Below are 24,142 nucleotides of genomic sequence, written 5' to 3'. Positions count from 1 at the left end.
TCTCTCAGGACCGCAGGTCGACGCTCTAACCGCTGAGCCAAACTGGCCAGGGCTGTATTAAATATTCTTGATAAAATTATAAAGACAGTGACCCTGAAAGTGAGATGAAGATGAAGATTGCCATGCTGCTGAAGCAGCTGGATGTGGACCTCCTCAATCATTCTCTACAACATGTTTCATTGTGAGTATTTAAAAAAAATAAACCTCTAAAAATAAGTTGCAAAAAGTGCTTTCAGAGTTTTAGGAAAAAAATGAGAAAAATAAAGTATGGGAATTTTTGTTATTTATTTAACATTCAGTTTTATTGGAATAAAATGTTAGTTTATTGCATGGATATTTCTAGTTCTAAAAATTAGAATTTGCTGTTAACAGTGCTAAAACATTCTAGTGGGGTTTCATCTAATTCTGAAGACATTAAGTGGCCTAAGAATTTTCAGAGTCTCTTAAATTAAGACTCTTAGATAAATTATTAAATTATAATGCAAATATCATGTAGAGTCTGGTTTAAAACTTGTTAATTTTTCTAGTATTATGGTATTATCACTAAAAAAATAGAATGAATATTTAAGTGAGTATATTTAATGTTGTGTTAAACATGCGTCAGTAGTTCCTTGATGGTTTGACAGTGTTATGAGATTATAGCATGGCTAAAATTAACTGCAATTTTGTTATTGTGGTATAATTTAACTAAAACTTTAATTATAAAAAATATTTCCCTTGACGTAATGGAATGTTTTCATGTATTTTTTGTAGAGTTTGTTTTAAAATATTTTAAATGAATGTCTAAACATTTATTTCAGAGAAATACATTTAAATCCAGCCATGGTTAAGAAAGACATAGAACTGCTCAAATGTCTCTCAGGAAAAGGAGAACAAACAGTCTTGGAATCTATCAACTATACCTCAGGTTGATATCTTCTCAGATCTATTTGTTTCATTATATATATTTTCATAATTATTTTTCAAAATGGTTCAAATAGCTACATTTTGGAATTTAATATTTAAGAAAATGAAAACAATTTTAATAATATTTACATTTTTGGAGCCACCATATTTTACAAAACTCTAAACTGATTGATTATTGGTTTCAGATTATGAATTTTCAAATGGATGTCGAGCCCCACCTTGGAGACAAATTCTTGGGGAAATGTGTTATGTACTGGTGAAACCACATGATGTTGAAACTTTGTGCATTACTTGTAGTGCAGAAGGAGTATTTTTAAATGGTGTAAGTAATTAAAAAAAAAAACATAATTGACATTGTTGCTTAGCTTGGAGTCTTTAAGTGCAGACATGTCCCTAGGATTGAACCCCAATTAGCATAGAAAATGAAATATTGTTTCATGGGATTCAAGCAGATCCCCTTGCTGTGTGTGTTTGCTGGGCCCATCCACAGTTGTCTCAGAATTAGCCCCAGTGTCCCCATTGCAAGTCATTAAGTTAGTCTTCTAAGAAATGGCCTCCAGCCCTGGCTGGTTTGGCTCAGCGGATGGAGTGTCAGCCTGCGGACCAATGAGTAAGGGTTCAATTCTGGTCAAGGATACATACCTTGTTTGCAGTTCGTCCTGGCCCTGGTCAGGTTGTGCGGAAGACAACCAGTCGATGTGGCTCTATCACATCGATGTTTTTTTCGGTCGGTCAGTCAATCGGTCTCGGTCTGTCTGTCTCTCTCTCTCTCTTTCTCTCCCTCCCTCCAACTCTATCTGATGATAAATGGAGGGGTATCCTCAGGTGAGGAATTAAAAAAAAAAGAGCCCTGGCCCGTTTGGCTCAGCAGTTGGAGCATCAGCCTGCGGTCCAGAGAGACCCGGGTTTGGTTCCCGCTAAGGGCACGTGCCTCAGTTGCGGTTTGTCCCCGGCCTTAATTGGGTCCTGTGGGTGACAGCCACTCGATGTGTCCCTTTCACGTTGATGTTTCTCTCTCTCTCTCTTCTCTCTCTCCCTCCCACTCTATCTGAACAAAAAATGGAGAAATGTCCTCCAGTGAGGATAAAAAAAAAAAGAAAAAAATGGCCTCCAAGTGACACATTCCACTTCATAAAATGAAAACCTCTTTAACATAATCTGTTATATAAGTATTAAAAGAAAAAAAAGGCAAAAAGAAGCACTGCAATAACATAGAAACAATAACTAGCTTCTGCCCTAAGAGTTGAGGGACAAAGGGAAGAGGAGGAGGGGTTGTCAAAATGTGGATGCCTGGAGGAGGTGCCCCATGAAACTGGGACCCTGATGTCTGGGGAGGGGACACTGCCAGGCTGTGCTGGTACCTTAGGATCTCAGAGGAGAGGCCCACACACAATCGGGACTTATGTGTCTGGGGAATGATCACTTCTAGGCTGTGCTAGTCCCCTTGGAGCTTAGGTGGCCTCCATGACACTGGGACCTAGACCTCTGAGGAGTGAGTGCTGCCCAATTAGTGCTAGTCCCTCAGGAGCTCAGAGGAGTATCTTGGCAGAGCTAAGATCCTTTGAAGATGGTGCCCTGGTAAGCTGACGATGGTATTTCTGGGGAGGGAGTAGTGATGAGCCTGTTCTGGAACTATAGGGAAAAAAAGCCTCTGGAAATTAGAACCAACTGTAACTGCTAGAAGCAACTGCCACTTCCAGGGATACTGGACCGCTGCTGAGGTGACTAACAGGAACAGGGGACAAGTAGGGGGGAGCATGTCTTTTCTTCTTCTTTCACTTTCTGTTGACTGAAGCTAACCTAATCTGGCAAAGGTAAAACAGTTTTGCATATTCCCAGACCAAGTGACACAAAGCAGAGTGTGGATGGGCGAGCTTCAAGCTGAGAGAAATAGCACATCGCCTTCTGAGTTTTCTAGATTAAAAAACGTTTGAGTCTCATAACTGTTCACTGAACTCAGCTAGAAGGAGCTCAGCTTTCTCCTCTGCAACACCCTACCTTGGTGTCAATGTAGTTTTGGGTCTCACCAGAAAATTCTGCAGGGAGGACTCAAATCCTTAATGGGGACCCAGCTATTAACAGGGGACTGTTTGGAGAGCTGTCACACCTGGGCTTGGATTGGTATCCAGTTGCTGGTGCTGTCTTCTTGATTGCTTGTAGGCACCTTTTCTGACATGCCTTAGGTGCTTTTCTTATCAGCGTGACACTTAGCTTATTCCTGCATTAGAGGAGGGAAATGACCTAAATATAATTTTCTTTTGATTTGATACTTTAGAAAAGTGAAATTTCCAATTAGAAAATAAGAGATTAGAAACAGAATGATTTTCTTTGACATTCTAGTGTGGGACAAGGAGCCTTTGCTTCTTATAAATGGCTGCTGATCCACAGACAGGTTTATTTGCTATGGAAACATCTAAGGATTCCTCTCAGTTTAAAAAATGAAACACACACATCGGTCAAGATGGTGGCATAGGTAAACGTGGTACGCGCCTCCTTCCACAACCACATCAGTATTACAACTAAACTACGGTACAACCATTATTTAGAACCACCTGAAACTGAGCTGAGTAGAAGTACTATAACTATGGAATTAAAGAAGAAGCCATATCGAGACTGGTAGGAAGGGCAGAGACCCGCAAGGGCTGGTCCCACATCCAAGAGTGGATGATAAAAATCAGGAGGGATATCTCAGCTGTATAGGTCCTCCCTAAGGAGCAAGAAGTACCATTCAACACCAGACCCCCCAGATCAGGGTTCCAGTGCCACAAAGAGAAGTCTCCACAACTTCTGTCTAAGGCTACTGGAGCCCCAGGCAGCTCCTCTCATTGGGCCAGCTCACGGACTTACTTGGACTCACTCCCTCTGAGCTCCAGCTTGGGGAGGCAGCTTGAAAGGCATCAGAGACATATTGGGAGGAACTGAATTGTTAGGCATCAGGGCGAGAGCTGGAGGTGTTCCTTGTATAAGCCCTTCCCCTACAAAGCCAGGAGGCAGGTGCCGTAACTGAGACTCCCATCAACCTTGCTCATACTGTTTGCACCACCCTAGTGATTCCCTGAGGCCCAGCTTCACCCAAATTTCAGGCCCACCCAAACTGTTTCCAGTGGCTTTATCAGAGGAATTGCCTATCTTGGCTAATGCTTAAGACTTTCCTAAAATATCTCAAACAAGCAGCATCTGGTCTCAGCAAGCCCTATACCTCATGCTAAGTGGCCCCAGGCCTGGCACTAGCAGCAGCCAGCCTTGGTCCACAGCTTGGCATTCCCTGGACACCTCCAAGCCTAGCACAAGAAGCAGCCATCTGCAGATCGCTTTGTAGCTTATGCCCAGTGGCCCCGGACAGAACACAGGCAATGGCTGACCTTGGCATGCAACTCCCAGGAGGCCCCAGAGACAGCACACCCAGTGGACAGCTTCACCACATCTAAGCACCATGACTCAATCACCTCAACTAGTGACACACTCAAGGGGTGGACTCAGTGGGTTCCAGAGCCCTGCTGAAAGATGTCTTGCTCTGTGTGGTGGGCCCCTGCACAGCTGATCCTCCAAGGTGGTCAGAGGTCGGTGGTCGTCAGGCACAGCCAGTTTTTGCCATTGGTCAGCCTGAGTAAACCCCTTCCATAGATGTGCCAAGAGCAATTATAACAGATGAGCGTACAGCCCAAACAGGGATACACCTCGAATGCCCAGGTGATATAATCAGGAAGGCTGTGCCACTGGACCCTACAGGACACCTACTACAATTGGCCACCCTGGGAAAGCCTAGGAGACACAGCAACTCTACCTAATACATAGAAACAAACACATGGAAGCAGCCAAAATGAGGAGACAAAGAAACATGTCCAAATGAAAAAACAGAACAAAATTCCAGGAAAAGAACTAACAAAATAGAGATGAGAAATCTAACAGATGCAGTGTTCAAAACACTGGTTATAAGGAAGCTCAAGGAACTTAGTGAGAACATCAACAGCATAATGAAGGACCAGTCAGAAATGAAGGATTCGCTAACTGAAATGAGGAATAACTTACAGGGAATCAACAGTAGAGTAGGTAAAGCCAAGAATCAAACCATCGATTTGGAATACAAAGAAGCAAAAAACACCCAATCAGAACATCAAAAAGAAAAAAGAATCTTAAAACATGAGGATAGTGTATGGAGCTTCTGGGACAACTTCAGGAGTACCAACATTCACATCATGGAGTGCCAGAAGGAAAAGAAGGAGAGCAAGAAACTGAAAACATGATGACAGAAAACTTCCCTAACTTGGTGAAGGAAACAGACATACAAGTCCAGGAAGCACAAGGCTGCCAAACAAGATGAACCCTAAGAGGCCCACATCAAGACACATCATAATTAAAGTGCAAAAGGTTAAAGACAAAGAGAGAATCTTAAAAGCTGCAGGAGAAAAGCAGTTAGTTACCTACAAGGGAGCTCCCATAAGACTGTCAGCTGATTTCTCAACAGAAACTTTGTAGGCAAGAAGGGAGTGGCAAGAGATACTCAAAATGTTGAAAAGCAAGGATCTACAACCAAGAATACTCTATCCTGCAAAGGTATCATTTAGAATCAACAGACATATAAAGAGCTTCCCAGACGACAACAAAAAAAATAGAAAGCTAAAGGAGTTCATCATCATCAAAACAGTAAAACATAAAATGTTGAAGGGTCTTCTAGAAGAAGATAAAAAATATGAACAATAAAATGGCAATAAATACCTATTTATCAACAATTGAATCCACAAACCAATTGTTTTAGTAGAAAAGAAACAGACTCATAGATACAGAGAACTTTATGATGGTTGACAATGGGAGGGGGGGTTTGGTAAATGGGTGAAAAAGGTGAAGGGATTAAGAAGTACAAATTGGTTGTTACAGAATAGTCACAGGGATGTAAAGTATAGCATAGGCAATACAATCAATAAAATTCTAATAACGGTGTGGTGGGGGATGGTTTTGGGATTTACTGGGGTGACCACTTATTAAGTTATGTAATGTCGAGTCACTGGGTTGTACACGTGAAACTAATATAATGTTTGTCAATTGTAACTGAATATGAAAAATGATTAAAAATGAAACACAGGGAACTTGAAACTATTCAGTAATTACAAGAAAATGAATAACACACTACAGTTGCATCTGTACATATACATATATATTTGGTTAGGGAGAATAATAGGGGTAGGAAAAAAGAGGGGAATGAGGAAAAGAAAGAGGCAAGAAGAGAGGCAGAGGCAGAGGGTGGAGAAACCCATAGTTGCATAGAGACATAACCCTAGAAAATAGATTTAGAGCAACCTTGCTGCCACAGAACAAGAGCAGTGTGACAAGTAGAAACAGTTTTTCTGTGGTGGCATTCTAATTTTGAGACCTTTTATGATGTTGTCAAAGGCTCTTGAAGTCATAATGCATTTTCACATTAGTGGAACACAGAGGGAAGGAGCACTTACTTCTATGCTGAACAGCAGAGGGCCCTGCTGCATATAGGTGGTACTCTGTAAGGCTTATGAGTGAAAAGATAACATTAAGTTAAGAGGGAAGGGTTTTACCTTTACCTTTTATGTATAAAGACTACCACATGGATCCTTAGAGAAGAAAAAAGATGTATACTTGGGTTGCGATGTGTTGATCAGGTTCTTATATTGCTATTACAAACTTTTTCTCCCAAAGGGAAAAACTGATGATGCGGATGAAATTAATTACGAGAGAAAAGGAGCGATTTTTAAAGACCTTGTCACATTTCTAAAAGAAAAATCAGCAAAATTTTCAGAAAATATGTCTAAACATGTAAGTTTTACAGTTTCTTTTGAACTTTCATAGCATTATATTACTTGACAACATCTATAGTGTAAAAAATTAGAGCAATTCTGCTTGTTTTTGGACACTAGTGTTTTACACAGTAATATAAAGTAAGAAATATTGTAAGGCAGTACTTTAAAAATGTTTCTCATTTTCTTTAGGTGACAGGTATAATATTTCACTTTGTTTCATATGCCCTTTTGAATGAATAACACTAAGAATAAAGGACTCAACCCTGTTAATGAAGCCTAGATGTTTTTATTATTTTCATCCTAAGATTACTACCTAACAGTTGTTTCAACAAGTGTGTAAACCATAAAACTGTGCTACTTTTGTATTCTCCATTGCTTTTGAAATAGTGCTGAATGAAGAAATCAATGAATATAGCATGTTATGAAATAAAATTCTGGTTAAAGATGATATGGGTAAGAAATTATATGCAAGAAACACTAATGTGATACACTTAAGCTCCAGGCTGATTATCAAACTAGTGTCAATTCAATAGATCCCACCTAAGGTATTTCATCAGGTCCATTTTCTGTCACACCCCGCCACTTCTGGAGTGCTCCATTTTCTTCCTAGACTGCTCCTGCTCTTGTCATGGTGCTTCTGTTATCATCCTGTGAATTTTGTTTCCTAGTGTTTGATCATCTGTTTCCTGGACCCTAGTATTTCTTTGTTGTTGTTATAAAATATATCCATAAAATGTAAAATTTGTCATTTTAACCATTTTAAGTGTATTATTCAGTGGCATTAGTTATATTCACAGTATTTTACAACCATTAATACTGTCTCTTCCAAATCTTTGTCATCATCCCAAATTAAATCTTGTACTCATTAAGCAATAACCTCCCAAACGCCCTTCCCCCAGCTCCTGGTAAACTCCTAATCTAATATCTGTACCTATGAATTTTCCTATTTTAGAGATTTCATGTAAATGGAATCATATAGTTGTCTGTTGTGTTTGGCTTATTTCACTGAGCATAATGTTTTTAACTTTCGTCCATGTTGTGGCATGTATCAGAAACTTATTCCTTTTTATGACTGAATACTCTTCCACTTACATATATACCACATTTTGTTTATCTATTGATGAATGTTTGGGGTGTTTCCACCCATTGTTTGTGGAAAATGTTATGAATATTGGTGTATAAATATCTGTTTGAGTCCCTGTTTTCAATTTTTGGGGTATATTTCGAGGAGTGAAATTACTATATGATAATTCTATTTTCAACTTTTAGAGGAACTGCCAAACTGGCTGACCCATTTTACATTCCCACTTAGCAATGTACAAGGATCCCAGTTTGTCCACATCCTCACCAACATTTGTTATTCTCTCTCTCTCTCTGTGTCTTATTATAGACATCTAGTAAATAAGGTAACCTAGTAAATATGAGAACCCATTGTAGTTTAGATTTGTATTTCTCTAATGATTAGTGATGTTGTGTGCACAGTGTGGGAGGCAGTCAATAGATGTGTCTCTCACACCAATGTTTCTTTCTCTCTCTTTCGCTCTTTCTCTTCCTCCCTTCCACTCTCTCTAAAAATCAATGGAAAAAATATCCTCTGGTGAGAATTAACAACAACAAAAATTTATTGTTCATACCATTACAGATGCCCCCATTTTCCTCCACTTTACCCACCTCCATCCAGACCTTGCCCTCCCCCACTTTGGCCATCACTACATTGTTTAATGTGTCATGGGATATGTATATTATATTCTTTGCTAATCTCTTCACCTTCTTTCATCCGGTCTCCCATGCCCCTCCCCTCTGACCTTTGTTGGTCTGTACAATGAAATGTTTATTTATGTCCTTTGCCCATTTTATTTTATTATTTTTAACTTTATCGTTATTGTTGAATGTATTACAGATGTCACCCTTTTTTCTCCCATTGACCCCCTCCTTTCCACTTCTACCCACCCCACCTTCCCCACACTATTGTCTGTGTCCATTGGTTATGTATATATGCATATAAGTTCTTTGGTTTATCTCTTCCTGCACCCCCCTTACCTCTGAGGTTCCTCAGTCTAACAACCATTTTGTAATTTTTAATCCCTTCATCTTTTTCACCCATTTACTAAACCCCCCTCCCCACTGTCAATCAGTCATCAAAGAGTTCTCTTTATCTATGAGTCTGTTTTTGTTCTACTTGTTCATTTGGTTTAGATTAGATTTAACCAATTAGATTTAATTGTTCAATTAGATTCAATTGTTGATAAATAGGTACTTAATGCCATTTTATTGTTCATATTTTTTATCTTCTTCTGGAAGACCTGTCAACATTTTATATTTTACTGTTTTGATGATGATGAACTCCTTTAGCTTTTTATTTTTTTTGTTGTCGTCTGGGAAGCTCTTTATATGTCTGTTGATTCTAAATAAAACCTTTTCAGGATAGAGTAATCTTGGTTGTAGATCCTTGCTTTTCAACACCTTGAGTATTTCTTGCCACTCCCTTCTTGCCTACAAAGTTTCTGTTGAGTAATCAGATGACAGTCTTATGGGAGCTCCCTTGTAGAACTAACTGCTTTTCTCCTGCAGCTTTTAAGATTCTCTCTTTGTCTTTAACCTTTTGCACTTTAATTATGATGTGTCTTGATGTGGGCCTCTTAGGGTTCATCTTGTTTGGCAGTCTTGTGCTTCCTGGACTTGTATGTCTGTTTCCTTCACCAAGTTAGGGAAGTTTTCTTGTCATTATGTTTTCAAACAGGTTTTCAGTTTCTTGCTCTCCTTCTTTTCCTTCTGGCACTCCATGATGTGAATGTTGGTACTCCTGAAGTTGTCCCAGAAGCTCCATACACTATCCTCATGTTTTAGGATTCTTTTTTCTTTTTGTTGTTCTGATTGGGTGTTTTTTGCTTCTTTGTATTCCAAATTGATAGTTTGATTCTTGGCTTTACCTACTCTACTGTTGATTCCCTGTAAGTTATTCTTCATTTTAGTTAGAGAATCCTTCATTTCTGACTGGTCCTTCATTACGCTGTTGATGTTCTCACTAAGTTCCTTGAGCTTTCTTATAACCAGTGTTTTGAACACTGCATCTGTTAGACTGCTCATCTCTATTTTGTTAGTTCTTTTCCTGGAATTTTGTTCTGTTTTTTCATTTGGGCATGTTTCTTTGTCTCCTCATTTTGGCTGCTTCCATGTGTTTGTTTCTATGTATTAGGTAGAGTTGCTGTGTCTCCTAGGCTTTTCCAGGGTGACCTATTGTAGGAGGTGTCCTGTAGGGTCCAGTGACACAGCCTTCCTGATTATACCAGCTGGGCACTCGAGGTGTACCCCATTTGGGCTGTACACTCGTCTGTTATAATTGCTCTTGGCACATCTATGGAAGGGGTTTACTCAGGCTGACCAATGGCAAAAACTGGCCGTGCCTGACGACCACCAACCTCTGACCACCTTGGAGGATCAGCTGTGCAGGGGCCCACCACACAGAGCAAGACATCTTTCAGCAGGGCTCTGGAACCCACTGAGTCCACCCCTTGAGTGTGTCACTAGTTGAGGTGATTGAGTCATGGTGCTTTGATGTGGTGAAGCTGTCCACTGGGTGTGCTGTCTCTGGGGCCTCCCGGGAGTTGCATGCCAAGGTCAGCCATAACCTTTGTTCTGTCCGGGGCCACTGGGCATAAGCTACAAAGCGATCTGCAGATGGCTGCTTCTTGTGCTAGGCTTGGGGGTGTCCAGGGAATGCCATGCTGTGGACCAAGGCTGGCTGCTGCTAGTGCCAGGCCTGGGGCCACTTAGCATGAGGTATAGGGCTTGCTGAGACCAGATGCTGCTTGTTTGAGATATTTTAGGAAAGTCTTAAGCATTAGCCAAGATAGGCAATTCCTCTGATAAAGCCACTGGAAACAGCTTGGGTGAACCTGGAAACTGGGTGGGGCAGGGCCTCAGGCAATCACCAACATGGTGCAAACAATGTGATCCAGTTTGCTGGAGTCCCAGATATGAACCCCATCTGCCAGCCCTATTGGAGAAGGGCTCACCTAAGGAACAACAGCCCCCACCAGCAAGTCTGTGCAGGAGAAAGCTGTGCCTTCAGCTCTTATTCTGATGCTGAACAATGTAGTTCTTCCTAGTATGTCTCTGGTGCCTTCTAAGCTGCGTCCCCTAAGCTGGAGCCCAGAGAGAGCAAACATGAAGAAATTCATGTGCAGACCCTTTAAGAGGAACTGTCTGGGACTCCTGCAGCCTCCCTCAGCCTCTATTCCTGCTGGTTTTTACTACGAGAAGTTATGGGGACTTCCCTTTCTGGCCCTGGAATACTGAGCTGGGGTGTCTAGTGTGGTACAGGGGCCCCTTGCTTCTCAGGGAGGACCTTCACAGCTGAGGTATTCTTCCTGATTTTTATCTTCCAAACGTGGGTGTGGGACCAGCCCTTCCATGCCTCCACCCCTCCTACTAGTCTTCACGTGGCCTCTTCTTCTATTCCATAGTTGTAGGACTTCCATTGGGCTGCATTTCAGATGGCTCTGAATGATTGTTATTCTGTAATTTATTTGTAATTTTGATATGGTTGTGGGTGGAGGCTAGTACCGCAGTTATCTACACTGCCATCTTGAGTTTGTCTCTTTTGCCCATTTTAAAAATTGGGTTGTCTTCTTGTCATTGAAATGTAGGAGTTCTTTATATATTGGGGATATTAATCCCTTCTCAGATAGAAGATTTGCAAATATTTTTCCATATTCTGTAGGTTGTCTTTTCCTTCATCTTGATAGTGTCCTTTAATGCACAAACACTTTTAATTGTGATAAAGTCCAATAAATGTTTTTTTTTCTTTTGTTGTTTGTACTTTTGGTGTCATTTAAGAAACACATTGCAAAATCCAAGGTCACAAAGGTTTTCCCCTATGTGTTTTTCTAAGAATTTCCTAGGTTTAGCTCTTAAATTTAGGTTTTTGATTCATTTTGAGTTGTTTGTATATGGGATGAGGTTGGGTTCCAGTTTTATTCTTTTCATTGCGCATACCCAGTTTTCCTAGCACCATTTGTTGAAAGGATTGTTCTTTCCTTGTTAAATGGTCTTGGCATCCTTGTTTGAAATCAATTCACTATACATGTAAGAGTTCATTTTAGGGCTCTCACTTCTATTCTATCAGTCTATATGTCTATTCTTAACAGTCCCATACTGTTTTGATTATTATAGCCATGTAGTAGTTTTGAAATGGGGGAACTGTGAATCCTAAAATTTAATTTTTATTTTTCTAGACTATTTTGGCTATTGGGAGTCCTTTGACTTTCTATGTGAATTTTAGGCTTGGTTTTACCATTTCTGTAAAACAAAAACATACCATTGGTATTTTGATGGGGAATCTATTGAATCTGTAGATTGTCTTCATATAGTATTACCATCTTAACAATATTAAGTTTTCAATCCATGAACACAAGATGTATTTCCATTTGTGTCTTCATTTCTTTCAGCAATGTTTTATAGTTTTCAGTGTACTATAGTACTATAGCTTTTTGCCTCCTTGTTTAAATTTATTCCTAAGTATTTTATTCTTTTTGGTGCTATTGTAAATCAAATTGTTTTCTTAATTTACTTTTTGATTGTCTACTGCTAATATATAGAAATACAGCTTAATTTTGAGTGTTAAAATCAGATGTAATTTTTATTTATTAAAAAAATTTTTTTTCTTTTTATTGATTTTAGAGAGAGAGTGAGAGATAGAAACATAGATGAGAGGGAACATTGATTGGCCACCTCCTGCATGCCCCTCACTGGGGATCAGGCCCAAAACCTGAGCATGTGCCCTGACTAGGAATCGAACCGGTAACCTTGGTGCATGGGTCTACGCTCAACCACTGAGCCATACCAGCCGGGCAATGCAATTTTTAATGTAAAATTTAAAATTGAGTCCTATAACTTTGCTAAATTCACTTATTAATTCAGTTTCGTTTTTTTTTAATCTTTATATTTGTCTACATATAAGATTAAGTCAAATCTGAACAGAGGTAGTATTACTTCTGCTTTTCCAACTTGGACTTTTAAAATTTCTTTTTCTTTCCTAATTACTGTGACTAGAACTTTCACTATGTTAAATACAGGTGAGGAAAGCAGGCTCCTGGTCTTCTTCCTGATCTTAGTGGAAAAGCTTTCTGGCTTTCACTATTAAATATATTCCTGCGGGCTTTTAATATGTGGCCTTGGTCATGTTAAGAAAGTTCCTTTCTGTTCAGTTTCCTTTTTCTTGGTGCACCCATTGTTTTGGTAGAGCTTCCTCAGTAACAGGTACATAAGAGGGAAAATTTTATGGTTAGCATGCTTGAAAATATTTTTATTCTTTCAGTTGTTGTTTCTGTGAGACTTTGAAAATAATTTTTACTTAGAACTTTTAAGGCATTTTTTCATGTGACCTGGTTGTTTCGGCTTTTGCCATCTAATGAAGTCTTTAGGACTTTCTCTTAGCTCTGATATTCTGTAATTTTCATGATGATATGATTGGTGCTGATTGTCTTTTATTAATGATGACATATGTTCTTTAAAAAATGGAAAAAATACTTTGTTATGTCTCTAATCATTTTTTTCTCTCTGTTCTCTTTTTGTAACTTGTTGAATGTTAGAACTCTGAGATTGATCCTCTGATTATCTTTTCTATCACCCTTTTCTTTCTTTCTTTTTTAATTCTCACGCAAAGATATTTTTTTCATTGATTCTTTTAGAAAGAGTGAAATGGGGGGGGGGGGAAGGAGAGAGAGAGACAGAGAGAAATATCGATGTAAGAGAGACATATTGATTGGTTGCCTCCTGTATGACCCTGACTGGGGCCAGAAATTGAACCTGCAACCCAGGTACATGCCCTTGACCAGGAATCAAATCCACAACCCTTCTTTGGTGTGAGGGTCAACTCTGTAACCACTGAGCCACACTGGTCAGGGTACCCTCCTGCCCCCTTCTATAAATATTCCTTTACTTACTTTCTTTATCTTCCAAATATTGTACATATCTTTAAAATTTAAGCTCTCTTATTTTTAACATTCCTTTTATGAATATTTATTTTAACATGTCATATGCTTTTATTTCTCTTGGGTAAAACCTAGGAGTTAAATGGCAAGGTCATATGATAGTTATATATTTTGCTTTTGAAGCAACTGATAAACTGCTTTCCAAAGTAGTTGTGGTATTTTACATTCACTCTGGCTGTGTATGAGAGTTCCAGTTTTTTGACATAGTCATGGATAATTGACATGGTCAATCCTTTAATTTTAGACATTCTTACAGGTGTATGCTGATACCTCATTGAATTTTATTAGCATGTCTTGAATGCACACTTTTGTTTATTTATTTTTAATTTATCTTTATTGTTGAAAGTATACAGAAGAACCCCCTATTTTTCCTTACTGACCCCCTGCTCCTCCTGCCTTCACCATGCTATTGTCTGTGTCCATTAGTTATGCATATATGCATATAAATTCTTTGGTTTCTTTTCCCACCCACTGAGGTTTGTCCCTTCCCTCTGAAGTTACCATACTTGTATATGCTTATTTGCCATTAATATATTTTATATGCTTAAGTGGCTATTCAGATCTTTTTCCTATTTTTTATTGGATTGTTTAATTTCTTATTTTCGAGTTGTGAGAGGTCATATATATATGCTTTGCTTATGTATTCTGTCAGATACATGATTTTAAATATTTTCTCCCAATTTGTGGCTAATTTCATTTTCCAAATAGGGTCTTTCAAAGAGCAGATGTCCTCCATTTTGATGAAGTCCAACTAACTAATTTTTATAGTGTTACATAATAAAACTTTGTCAAATCCAGCATCCCCAAAATTTTCTCCAATATATTCTTCTATAAGTTTTCAAATCCTCTGTTTTACATTTTAGACCTATGATACATTTTAATTGATTTTTTTTGTATATGAGTATGGATCAAAGTCCTCCCTCCTCCTTTTGCATATAGATATCTAGTTGTTACAACATCATTTCTTGAAAAAAACTATCCTTTGTCCACTGAATTACCTTTATAATTTTGTCAAAAATTAGTTATCCATTTATGTGGGTGTATTTCTGTTCCTCTGTTTTTATACCAGTATCACACTGTCTTGATTTACTGTAGTTATAAAATTAGTCTTGAAGTCAGGTACTGTCAGTACTTCTATGTTGTTCTTTTTCAAAGTTGTTTGGCTATTCTATATCTTTTGCATGTCCATTAAAAGTATTAAAATCAGCTTGTCAATTTCTTCATAAAAAGCCTGAAGGATTTATGATTGAATCTGTAGGGAGGACTTACATCTTAACATTATTGAAGTTTCTCATGAAACTTCCAAGTATGAATCTCCATTTATTAAGGTCTTATTTAATTTCTCTCAGTAATGCTTTGTAACTTGCTGTGCACAGGTTTTATGTATTGCTTGCGAAACCTGTAAGCGTTTCATATTTGGAGGCTATTATTAATACTAGTTTAAATTTTTTGATTATTTGTTGCTACTATATAAAATATACTTGATTTTTGTATGTTGATTATATATCCTGAAACCTTGCTAAACTTACTAGTTCTAGTATCTGGTTTGTAGATTCCAAGGGGTTTCTATATAGACGATCATGTTGTCTGTGAATAAAGATCTTTCTTACCTCTTCCTTTCCAATTTCAGTAATTTATTTCTCTTTCTTTCCTTAATGCACTAGCTGGAACCTCCAGTACAGAACTGAATAAAAGTGGTCTCTTGTTCCTAATGGCAAAGGGAAAACTTTTTTCTCATTAAACATGATATTAGTTGTAGGTTTTTCACAGATGTCATAAGATTAAGGATGTTCCCCTCTATTCCAAACTATTGAGAACTTTTATTAGGAATGGATGTTGGATTTTATCAAATGATATTTCTGTTCCTATTGAGTTAATCATGTTTTTTTTTTTCTTTCTTTTTGTTTTGTTTTGTTAATCCTCACCTGATGATATTTTGTCCATTGATTTTTTTTTTTTTGTTAGAGAAAGTGGAAGGGAGGGAGGGGGATAGTGGGATGGGGGGGGGCAGAGGGACACTGCAGAGAGAGACATCAGTTGGTTGCCTCCATATGTGCCCAGACCTAGGCCATGGATGGAATTTACAACCCAGGTACACGCCCTTGACTGGGAATCAAACCCAAACCCTTTAGTGAGCAGGCTGACACTATGAACTCTGAGCCACATTAGCCAGGGCTTTTTTTTAGTTTAATGTGAACTACATTGATTTTTATCTGGGACAAATTTCACTTGTTCAGGATATATTTTCATTTTTATATATTTTCGCATTTAATTTCCTAAGATTCTATTTAAAAGTTTTGTATTTCTTAGATTATTGATGTGTAGCTTTCTTTTCTTTAATATCATTGTCTGGATTTAGGATCAGAGTAATACTGGCCTTAAAGAATTAATTGAGAAGTTTTATCTCCTCTTCAATTTTCTGAAAAGTTTGGTATTCCTTTTGTCTTAAAGGTTTGGTAGAATTCACCAGTGAAGCCATTTGGGCCTGAAGTGTTGTCTGTGGGAAAGTTTTAAGCTATAAATTCAACATATTTACTAGTTATAGGGCCATGCAGGTTATCTCTTTCTTCTTGAGGGAGCTTTGGTAGATTGTCTTTAAAGGAATTTTCTCATTTTATCTGAGTTGTTGAGTTTATTGGCATAAATTTGTTCATAGTATTCTCTTTTTAGATTTTTAATATCTGGAATCTATAGCTACTGTTACCTCTCTCATTCCTGATATTGGTCATTGTGTTTTATTTTTTCTTTATCCATCAGGCTAGAGGTCTATCAATTTTCTTAATTTCTTCAAAGAACTAGCTTTTGGATTCATTGTGGTTGCTATAGGTATTGTGTTACATTATGCATACATAATTGCTCATGTTTCTCTTGTTTCTGTTTCACTTGGTTATTTATAATTTCTTTTTTACTTTGAGTTTCACTTATTCTTATTTCTTTATTTTGTATTATACATTTAATTTAATCTAGTCATATTTGCATTTAAAGGAATTTTGGTGGTTTTAGATATGAAGAATATATATATTTTTTTATACATTCTTTTTAAATTAATTAATTAATTAATTTATTTATTTATCCTCACCCGAGGATATTTTTCCATTTTTTGTACAGATAGAGTGGGAGGGAGAGAGAGAAAGAAACATCGACGTGAAGGGACACATCGAGTGGCTGCCACCCGCACGACCAACCAGGGCCGGGGACAAACTGCAACCGAAGTACGTGCCCTTAGCGGGAACCAAACCCGGGTCTCTCCGGACCGCAGACTGACGCTCTAACCGCTGAGTCAAACTGGCCAGGGCTATATGAATAATATTTTACTTGGAGCATATAAAAGAAAGGGTCATAAACTAAAAATAGTCACTTTAATTAAAAGAATGCTCTTAAATCTACATTCAGGTATAGAGAAGCTATTTATCTTTTGGGTAAGACATCAGGGGATGCCTTAATCTCTTGGTGCTAACAGGTGAGCATTTCACTGGGGGCAGAACAGTGGTAGAATATAAGGCAGTCTTCGCTTTTCTTTTCCCACCATAGTGGTTGGCACTTTGGTGGTATACTTTTTTTTTTTTTTTTTATCCTCACCCGAGGACATTTTTCCATTTTTGTACAGATAGAGTGGGAGGGAGAGAGAGGAAGAGAGAGAGAAAGAGAGAGAGAAACATTGATGTGAAAGGGACACATCGAGTGGCCGCCACCCGCATGACCGACCAGGGCCCGGGACAAACTGCAACCGAGGTACGCGCCCTTAGCGGAAACCGAACCTGGGTCTCTCAGGACCGCAGGCGGACGCTCTAACCGCTGAGCCAAACCGGCCAGGGCTGGTGGTATACTTTTTTACATTCTACTTTTACATTGCTCTGCCTGTTTTGGGTTTCCATTGCTCTTCTTTTTCTAGTTTCCTCAAATGATAACTTAGTCAATTGATTTGAGAATTTTCTTCTTTTCTAATGTAAGAATTTAGTGCCATAAATTTTCCTCACAGAACTTAAGCTGCCACCCACACGTTTTGATATGCTTTATTTTTGTTTTCATTGTTTTGTGTATTTAAAAAAAAATTCTTGAGACTTCCTCTTTAATTTATGGATTATTTAGAAGTGTGTTGTTTAATGTACAAATATTTGGAGATTTTCCTGTTATGTTGCTGTTATAGTTTGATTCCATTGTGGTTAGAGAATATACTCTGAATTATTTTAATTTAAAAAAATTTGTTGAGGTGTGTTGTATGACTTGGGATATGGTCTGTTTCGATGTATACAGGGTGAAGCAAAAGTAGGTTTACATTTGTTCATATGCAAAATGATACAATAATTGATAAATAATACAAGAATAAACTGTTTCACATACAACTGTAAACCTACTTTTGTCCCCCCCTGTTTTTGTTGTTCTTATTTTTGTTAATCCTTACCTGATGATATTTTTTTACATTGATTTATAGAGAGAATGGAAGAGAGGGAGGGAGGGGAAGAGAGAAAGAGAGGAAGAGAAACATCAGTGTGAGAAAGACACATCTATTGGTTGCTTCCTATTGACTGGGGCTGGGGATGGAACCTGCAACCCAGGTATATGCCATTGACTGGGAATCGAATCTGCGACCCTTTGGTGCTCACACTGATGCCATAACCACTGAGCCACACTGGCCAGGGCCTTAGCCTGTATTTTTTGGATGCTTACAAAGAATTCATATTCTTCTGTATTGGGTGGAGAATACTATAATTGTGGATTAAATCACATCATATGTTTTTTGGTGGTGGTGAGTTCTTCTGTATCCTTGCTGATTTTCTCAGTTGTTGAGAGAGGGGCATTGAAGTTTTCCAACTATAATTGTGAATTTTTCTATTTCTCCTTATACTTCTTTTTTTGTGTTTGCACCTCTGCATATGCATTTAGGATGGTTATATCTTCTTGATGGATTTACCATGTCATCATTGTATGTCTTTCTCTGTCCTTGGTAATTTTCTTTTTTCTGAGGTTTACTTAATCTGATGGTAATATAGCCACTTCTGCTTTCTTTTAATGAATGTTTGCATGGTATATTTTTCTCCTCCTTTTACTTTCAAGCTACGTATATCATTATATTTTAATTGAGTTTCTTGTAGACAGCATATAAGTTGAGTCATTTATTAAAACCCACTCTGTGAAACTCTATCTACTGATTGATATGTTTAGATCATTTACATTTACTTATTAATATGATAGGGCTTAAGTTTGCTGGTTTAGTTTTGTTATTTGTTCATTCCTTCTGTTTTTCATTTTTCTTTGGATTACTTGAACATTTTTTTGAATTTCATTTTGATTTACCCATACATAGTGTTTTGAGTGTATCTTTTTGTATAGATTGTTTTGTGGTTGCTGTAGGTATTCTGTTACATTATGCATTATAATTGCTCATAACCTACTTCACATTTTACTAGTTTGAGTGAGGTATAGAAATAATCTCACCCTTTACATCCCTTACCCTCTCTCATGCATAATATAATTTTCTTTATTTCCTTTACATACATTGATAACTAATGAGACAATGTTCTAATTTTTGCTTCAACCATCAAACATTTAGAAAACTCAAGAGGAGAAAGTCTTTTGTATTTACCCCTTCTTTTATTCTGACTATTGTTCTCTTCCTTTCTGATGGTGCAAGTTTCCTTTTTTTTTTTTTTAAATGATATCCTTTCTCTTTAAGAACTTACTTCTTTATGGTAGGTCTGTTGGCGACAAATTCTCTTAGCTTTCCTTTATCTTAGAACATCTTGAATTCTCCTTCATTTCTGAAGAATATTTTCTTTCACTGGATATGGTATTCTGGGTTGACAGCTCTTTACTTTCAGCACTTGAAAACTGTTGTTCCAGGCCTTCTGGCCTCCATGGTTTCTTATGAGAGATCTGTTATTGTAATTGTTTTTCCCCAATAGGTAAATACGATTTCTCTCTCTGCTAAGAATTGTTCTTGTTTTTAGTTTTATGGTTTGATTATTATGTGTCTTGGCATGGATTTTGGGGTTTATTGTGTTTAGGGTTGATTTAGCTTCTTAAATCTTAGATTTTTATCTTTTTCCCAATTTGGGAAAATTTCAGACATTCTTAGAATACATTTTCAGTCTGACCTTTTTACTCTCCTTCTGGTTCTCTGATGATATACATGTTAGATTTGTTGTTGTTGTTGTGGACCCACAGATCTTGAGGCTCTGTTAATTTTATTTCCAGTCTGTTTCCTCTTTGTTGTTCAGATTGGGTAATTTCTCTTGCTATATCTTAAATTGATGGATTCGCTCCTCTGTCCTTTCCATCCTTTTGCTGAATCTATCCAGTGAGTTATTTTGGTTCATAAATTTCAGTTGGGAAATTTCTGTTTGATTCTTCTATATATTTTCTATTTATGTGCTGAGATTTTCTAGTTTTTCATTTGTTTCAAGTTTCTGTAATTGTTTATTGAAGCATTTTTTTTATGGCTGCTTTAAAATCTTGTCAGGCCCGGCTGGTGTGGCTCAGTGGTTGAGGGTTGACCCATGCACCAAGAGATTGCTGGTTTGATTCCAGGTCAGGGCACATGCCCAGGTTGTGGGCCGATACCCCAGTTAGGGGCATGCAGGAGGTGGCCAATCGATGTTCTCTCTCATCAATGTTTCTCTCTCTCCCTTTCCCTTCCTCTCTAAAAAATCAATAAAGAAAAAAAATTTTTTAAAAATCTTGTCATATTATTCTGACATCTAGTTCATCTTGGTATAAGCGCCTGTTCCTCATTCTTTCTCATTCAAATTGTGATCTTCCTGATTCTTGGTATAATAAGTGACTTTTTATTGTGTCTTGGATATTTTGTATTTATGTTCTGAAAGTCTGGATTTTATTTAAATCTTTTGTACTTTAAAGATATAATTCTCTTTTCTTTTGGCTTGCACTGTTTCCGGTGAGAAGTCTTCTTTAACCGTTATATTTCTTCCTCTGTCTGGAATGTGTCTTTCATCTCTGGCTAGGTAAAGATGTTCTCTTTACCCTTGATTTCAGCAATTTGAATACAATGAGTCCAGTCAGTGTAGGGTTTTGAATTTAATTTTTTCTAGTGGTGGTGAAGAATGAGAAGGCGCAGCTCTGTGTTGGGATCTGTGTGCTACAGCAGATGTGAAGTTTAAGAACATCACATTACTGTCAGTCTAACTCCAATGGAGTCCTCGGTCCTGAAGTTGCGCTTATTCAATTGTGTCACTAAGTAACATAAGTGAGATATGTCTGAGACTTCCTTTTCTGAATTTATCACTAATGTCAATTTTCAGGTAACACTAGATAATTCAGAATTGATATTGTAAATATTATTTTAAATTTTTTTCTTTAATTAAGCAAACTGGATTTAATGAAGAACTGCAAAAGGAAAAGGATCAGCCAAATGAGGCACCTACGAAGGAAGAAAAAGATGCTCTCCATAAAGCTCGTTCTGGCTCAGACAAACGTACACTGGGGAAGAAGCAAATTAATTTTGGAAAGATTCAAATGACTAAGAGATTAGAGCCAAGTTTAAACTGGAAGACCTCTGTTGATTACAAAGAGTATGTAGACATTTTCATGACAGGATTTTAAAAACATCTTTAGTAACCACATTTGCTTAATTTTTCACATAGCTTTATTTCATGGTAGAAAAATACAGAGTAGTATTTCTTCCTGCTCCTTGTCCTATTTCAAGCAGAAAGATTTGACTGACAACAGGGTTTATGTGTGGGCTCTGTGAAGGGAAGGGAAGAACAATTCACTTTCATGTAGTTGGTGAGTCAGGGCAAGTAACATGAAAAAGATGATAAGCACACAGAGAAATCACTTGGGCTACTCTCTTAAGTGGGAGGGGAATTTTTAAATTCAGCTTTTTCCATGTGCTAATTTTTTTCAATTAAGAATTTAAGTATTTAATGAAAATCACAGACTATGCTAAACCTGGGTACACATGGAAAATTTGATACAGGCTGTCCTGTAACATTGGGTGGGGAAAGTAAAAAAAAAACAGACAACTATGATTAGGGCAGTAAACCACTCAATTAGAAGGTTCAGAGTGAAGGACTTTCACAACAGCGGCAGCCTGGGAAGACCTGTTCCTAGTACAGACATTTACTGAACAAATTGTTGCTTCATTATATAAAGTGCATGGCTGTGCTCGAAGGACAAAAGTGTGTCAGATTGTCATTTTTTTGTGTCAGGAAACACATCATATGGGTGCACGAAAATGTTGAAATTCTTGTATATATTTCTATTTTTAATTACCTATTAATCAGCGAAAAGTAATTAATGATGTTTCTAGAAACAGAATCTCACTAAAACACCCCCATGAAGAGAAACACGGCGGAAAACTTGAAAAGTCAACACCATCTGTTTCACATGGAAAAGCACCACTTATTCGGTATGTTTCTGTCAACATGACCAATTCTTTTTTTTTTTTTTTTTTTTATCCTCACCCGAGGACATTTTCTCATTTTTTTGTTCAGGTAGAGTGGGAGGGAGAGAGAGGAACAGAGAGTGAGAGAGAAACATCGATGTGAAAGGAACACATTGAGTGGCTGCCACCGCACGACCGACCAGGGCCGGGGACAAACTGCAACCGAGGTACGCGCCCTTAGCGGGAACCGAACCCGGGTCTCTCAGGACCGCAGGTCGACGCTCTAACCGCTGAGCCAAACCGGCCAGGGCGACATGACCAATTCTTTAAAGCCGTTTCTTACACAAGGTGCTAGCTAATTCTAATGAATGGCATTCTTACTATTGTATTAGGGTGCTAAGATATCTCTATTGACAGTTACTACTAATGTTGCAAAATTATCATATTGTATTTCTTTTAGTGCAGATTTACTGGAAGAAGGGGCAGAAATCTCACATTATAAAGTTTTTACACTTGGGAAAAAAAATGAACTTGAAGATACTCTACTATATTTATACTGTTTTTTTTGGGGGGGGTCAACATTATAAACTCTTCAATTTGTTTGACAGCTTATTCAACTTTTTATGTTGAAATAATTATAGAGTCACAAAAGTTGCAGAGATAATACAGAAACGTCTCATCTCCCCTTCACCTAGCTCCCCCGTGGTTACATCTTGGGTGACTATAGCACAATATCAAAACTAGTACAGCAACATTGGTACAATACATATGTGTAGATCCATGTCATTTTATCTCATGTAGATTGGTGTGGTGACTACAGCAATCGGAAACAGGACTGTTCATCTCTACATAGAACTGCCTCCTGCTATCCCTTTATAGTCACACCCACTCCCCTTCCCCCATCATTCCCAATTCCTGGCAACCATTAATCTGTTTTCCATTTCTATAGTTTTGTCATTTTGAGAATGTCATATAAATAGAATCATACATTTTTTTTTATACTGGCTATGTTTTTTTATCACCATACCTTTGATATTCATCCAAGTTATCATATGTATTAATAGTTTGTCCCTTTTTATTGCTAAGTAGCATTCCATGGCATGGATGTACCATAGTTTAATTACTCATCTATTGAAGAAAATTTTCATTCTTTTTTGTTTTTAGCCATTAAAAATAAAGTGGCTATGAACAATCATATACAGGTTTCTATATAGATGTAAATTTTCATTTCTCTAGGATAAATGCCCAGCTGCTAACACACGTAATAATTGTGTGTTTAGCTTTGTAAGAAATTGCCAGATTCATCCAGAGTGGCCGTGCCATTTTACTATCCCACTAGCAATGTATAAGACTCAGTTTCTTCTTATCCTTGCCAGCATTTGGTATTGCCATGTTTTTTATTTTAGCTGTACTAAAAGATGTGTAGTGTTGTCTCATTGTGGTCTTAGCATTTCCCTAATGGCTAATGACATTGAATATCTTTTCATGAGCTTATTGCTCATGTATGTTCTTCAGTGAAATGTCTCTGTATGTCTTTTGCCTATTTTCTAATTAGATCTTTTTTTTTTTTAATGTTGAGTTTTGAGAGTTTTTTATTTTGGATATCCTTGGTTGGATATGTAGTTTGCAAATATTTTCTCCTCTCTTTAACTTATCTTTTCATCTTAATATAGGGTTTCTCATAAACCAAGATTTTAACTTTGGTAAAGTTCAATTTATCAAATTTTTTCTTTTATTAAAATTTTTTTTCTTTATTGATTTTAGAGAGAGAGGAAGGGAGAGGGAGAGAGAGATGGAAACATTGATGGGAGAGAACATCGATTGGCCGCCTCCTGTATGCCCCCCACTGGGGGTTTGACCCACAACCTGGGCATGTGCCCTGACCGGAATCGAACCGGTGACCTCTTGTCGCATGGGTCGACGCTCAACTACTGAGCCACACTGTCCGGGCCCAAATTTCTTTTTTGGATTGTGCTTTTAATGTCATGTCTAAGAACTCTTCATGAAGTCCTTAGTCCTAAAGATTTTCTCCTTTGTTTTTCTCTAAAAGTTGTGATAGTTGTACATTAAAGACTGTGATTTATTTTGAGTTAATTTTATATAAGATATGAGACTGAGGCCAAACTTCA

At 37.6% G+C, this 24,142-nt stretch overlaps 1 protein-coding gene across 1 annotated transcript in view; it reads left to right on the top strand.

Moving 5' to 3' along the window:
• The window catches only part of ODAD2 (outer dynein arm docking complex subunit 2), a 251,320-nt gene that overhangs the window by 21,424 nt on the left and 205,754 nt on the right, over positions 1–24,142 (top strand). The window contains 6 exon segments of the mRNA XM_036276406.1: positions 80–181; positions 801–907; positions 1,092–1,228; positions 6,574–6,690; positions 20,993–21,198; positions 21,939–22,037. Of these exon segments, the coding sequence (XP_036132299.1) occupies positions 80–181; positions 801–907; positions 1,092–1,228; positions 6,574–6,690; positions 20,993–21,198; positions 21,939–22,037 (768 nt within the window).

This window comes from Molossus molossus, unplaced genomic scaffold, assembly GCF_014108415.1.
Source record: "Molossus molossus isolate mMolMol1 unplaced genomic scaffold, mMolMol1.p scaffold_m16_p_1, whole genome shotgun sequence".
NCBI classification, from domain to species: Eukaryota; Metazoa; Chordata; class Mammalia; order Chiroptera; family Molossidae; genus Molossus; species Molossus molossus.
Note: the sequence above shows the minus strand (reverse complement) of the source record. Positions and strands in the feature narration are given on the sequence as shown.